This window comes from Geospiza fortis, unplaced genomic scaffold (assembly GCF_000277835.1).
Source record: "Geospiza fortis unplaced genomic scaffold, GeoFor_1.0 scaffold375, whole genome shotgun sequence".
NCBI lineage: Eukaryota > Metazoa > Chordata > Aves > Passeriformes > Thraupidae > Geospiza > Geospiza fortis.
In genome coordinates, this window is record NW_005054641.1 from 175763 (window position 1) to 178531 (window position 2769).

Here is a 2769-nt window from a genome sequence, read left to right on the forward strand (position 1 = left end):
CCTCCATCCCGGGATTTCACACCCCTCCATCCCGGGATTTCACACCCCTCCATCCCGGGATTTCACACCCCTCCATCCCGGGATTTCACACCCCTCCATCCCGGGATTTCACACCCCTCCATCCCGGGATTTCACACCCCTCCATCCCGGGATTTCACACCCCTCCATCCCGGGATTTCACACCCCTCCATCCCGGGATTTCACACCCCTCCATCCCGGGATTTCACACCCCTCCATCCCGGGATTTCACACCCCTCCATCCCGGGATTTCACACCCCTCCATCCCGGGATTTCACACCCCTCCATCCCGGGATTTCACACCCCTCCATCCCGGGATTTCACACCCCTCCATCCCGGGATTTCACACCCCTCCATCCCGGGATTTCGGACTCCATCACTGCCTGCATCCCGGGATTTCACACCCCTCCATCACTGCCTGCATCCCGAGATTTCACACCCCTCACTGCCTCCATCCCATCACTGCTTCCATCCCAAGATTTCACACCCCTCCATCCCAAGACTTCACACCCCTCCATCCCGGGATTTCCCATCCCATCATTGCCTGCATCCCGGGATTTCACACCCCTCCATCACTGCCTGCATCCCGAGATTTCACACCCCTCACTGCCTCCATCCCATCACTGCTTCCATCCCAAGATTTCACACCCCTCCATCCCAAGACTTCACACCCCTCCATCCCGGGATTTCGGACTCCATCACTGCCTGCATCCCGGGATTTCACACCCCTCATTCCCGGGATTTCACACCCCTCATTTTTGTCCATTTTGGAATTTCTCACCCCACCTGGTCACTGCTTTCATCCCGGGATTTCACACCCCTCCATCCCAGGATTTCCCATCCCATCATTGCCTGCATCCCGGGATTTCCCATCCCATCATTGCCTCCATCCTGGGATTTCCGACCCCTCACTGCCTGCATCCCATCACTGCCTCCATCCCGGGATTTCACACCCCTCCATCCTGGGATTTCACACCCCTCCATCCCGGGATTTCCCATCCCATCACTGCCTGCATCCCGGGATTTCCCACCCCTCATTCCTGGGATTTCACACCCCTCCATCCCGGGATTTCCCATCCCATCATTGCCTGCATCCCGGGATTTCCCACCCCTCATTCCTGGGATTTCCCACCCCTCACTGCCTCCATCCCAGAATTTCATCCCAGGATTTCCCACCCCTGATTTCATCCAGTTCAGGATTTCTCACCCCACATGGCCACTGCCTCCATCCCGGGATTTCCCACTCCATCACTGCCTGTATCCTGGGATTTAGAACCCCTCATTCCTGGGATTTCCCACCCCTCACTGCCTCCATCCCAGAATTTCCTAACCCCCTCACTGCCTCCATCCCCTCACTGTCTCCATCCCGGGATTTCACACCCCTCTCAGCCCCTTGGGGATTCCCAGAGAAATGTCTGACTCATGGCTACACTCCCAGCTCCTTCTCATCACTCAGAGAATTTCAGAGCTTCCTGAGAATTCCTCAATCCCAGCCTAACACCAGTATGGTGTTTCTCCTCCCATCCCTGCTGATAAACAACCACATCTTGGATAAAAGCTTTCTATTCCAGGCTGGGGTTTCTTGTGGTTGCAGGCTCCACTCCCCAGCCTCAGCCAGGACACAGGGCTCCCAGCTGGATCCCGGATCATCCCCGTTATTCCCAGGCACTGACCTCTGCCGCCGATGCCTCCCCGGCCCATGGCGCCCCGGCCCAGGCCGCCTCTGCCCGGGCCCCCGCGGCCCCTGATGCCGCCTCTCCGCAGGCCCATCCTGGGGGCAATCCCCCTCCCGCCACGCAGCAGGCCTTGACCTTGGGTGGAAAAGTCAGAAAAATGGGTGTTGAGGTGTGGTTTCATGGTTTATCTCACCATCCCTGATTTATCTCCCTCCCAGGTGTATCAGTCATCCCTCCTTTCCCCACCCTGAGCCCTGCCAGCACTGTCTGTCAGTCCTGGAATTCCAGAAGGGCCATGGGGACATCCAGGTGTCCTTTGTCCCTTGCAGCTGGTTGGTGACTCCCTATCCCTTCCCTCCTCCTCTCCCCCAGCAACCACACGATCTGGGAGTTCTGCTGGAGCTGTTGCTGGATTCAGAATAAAAACTCTGCATCCAAACCCTCCATCAGAACCGACTCCTTTCCTTCACCATCACCCCAAAGCTTCTCTGGCAGAGGGAAACCTGAGGAGCAGCCCCTGTTATGGGGCGAAGCTCCATCCCAGCACCACCAGAGCCCTGAAGTGTCTGGACTTGTCTCCATGTGCCCAGCTGCAACATCCAGCTGGCCAAAAGTGTTTTTGAGCTGATCCAGCTGGCCAAAAGTGTCTCTGGGGTGAAATACCACACATCCAGCTGGCCAAAAGTGTCTCTGGGGTAAAAAAAACCACATCCAGCTACCCAAAAGTGTCTCTGGGAGTGTCTCTGGGATGATCCAGCTGGCCAAAAGTGTCTCTGGGGTGAGATACCACACATCCAGCTGGCCAAAAGTCTCTGGGGTGATCCAGAGAGCCAAAAGTGTCTCTGGGGTGATCCAGCTGGCCAAAAGTCTCTGGGGTGAAACAAACACCACAGTTGCCCCTATTTGGTTCAGCCAAGCCAAAGCACATCCCACCTGCAATATCGGTAACACCAACAAACAGAATTTCATCCTGGAGGAACAGTGAGGGGACAGGGGGACGGCAGGGCACTGACCTCGGAGCGCCACCCCTCCTCGGATGATGGCCCGGGCGCCGCGGCCCCGCAGGGCCCCCCGG

General features: G+C 57.4%; 1 protein-coding gene across 2 annotated transcripts in view; it reads right to left on the minus strand.

The window, feature by feature from the left end:
* Positions 1–1396: 1396 nt before the first annotated feature.
* The window catches only part of CHTOP (chromatin target of PRMT1), a 4790-nt gene continuing 3417 nt past the window's right edge, over positions 1397–2769 (minus strand). Inside the window, exons 4-5 of one of the 2 annotated variants that reach the window (XM_031064843.1) lie at positions 2708–2769; positions 1397–1829 (exon numbers count right to left, since the gene is read on the minus strand). The exon at positions 2708–2769 is cut by the window's right edge and continues 3 nt beyond it. In XM_031064843.1, coding sequence (XP_030920703.1) covers positions 1513–1829; positions 2708–2769 — 379 coding nt within the window. In that variant the 3' untranslated portion in view covers positions 1397–1512. The remainder of the gene's footprint in view (positions 1830–2707) is intronic. The other variant, XM_031064842.1, reaches the window with a different exon arrangement.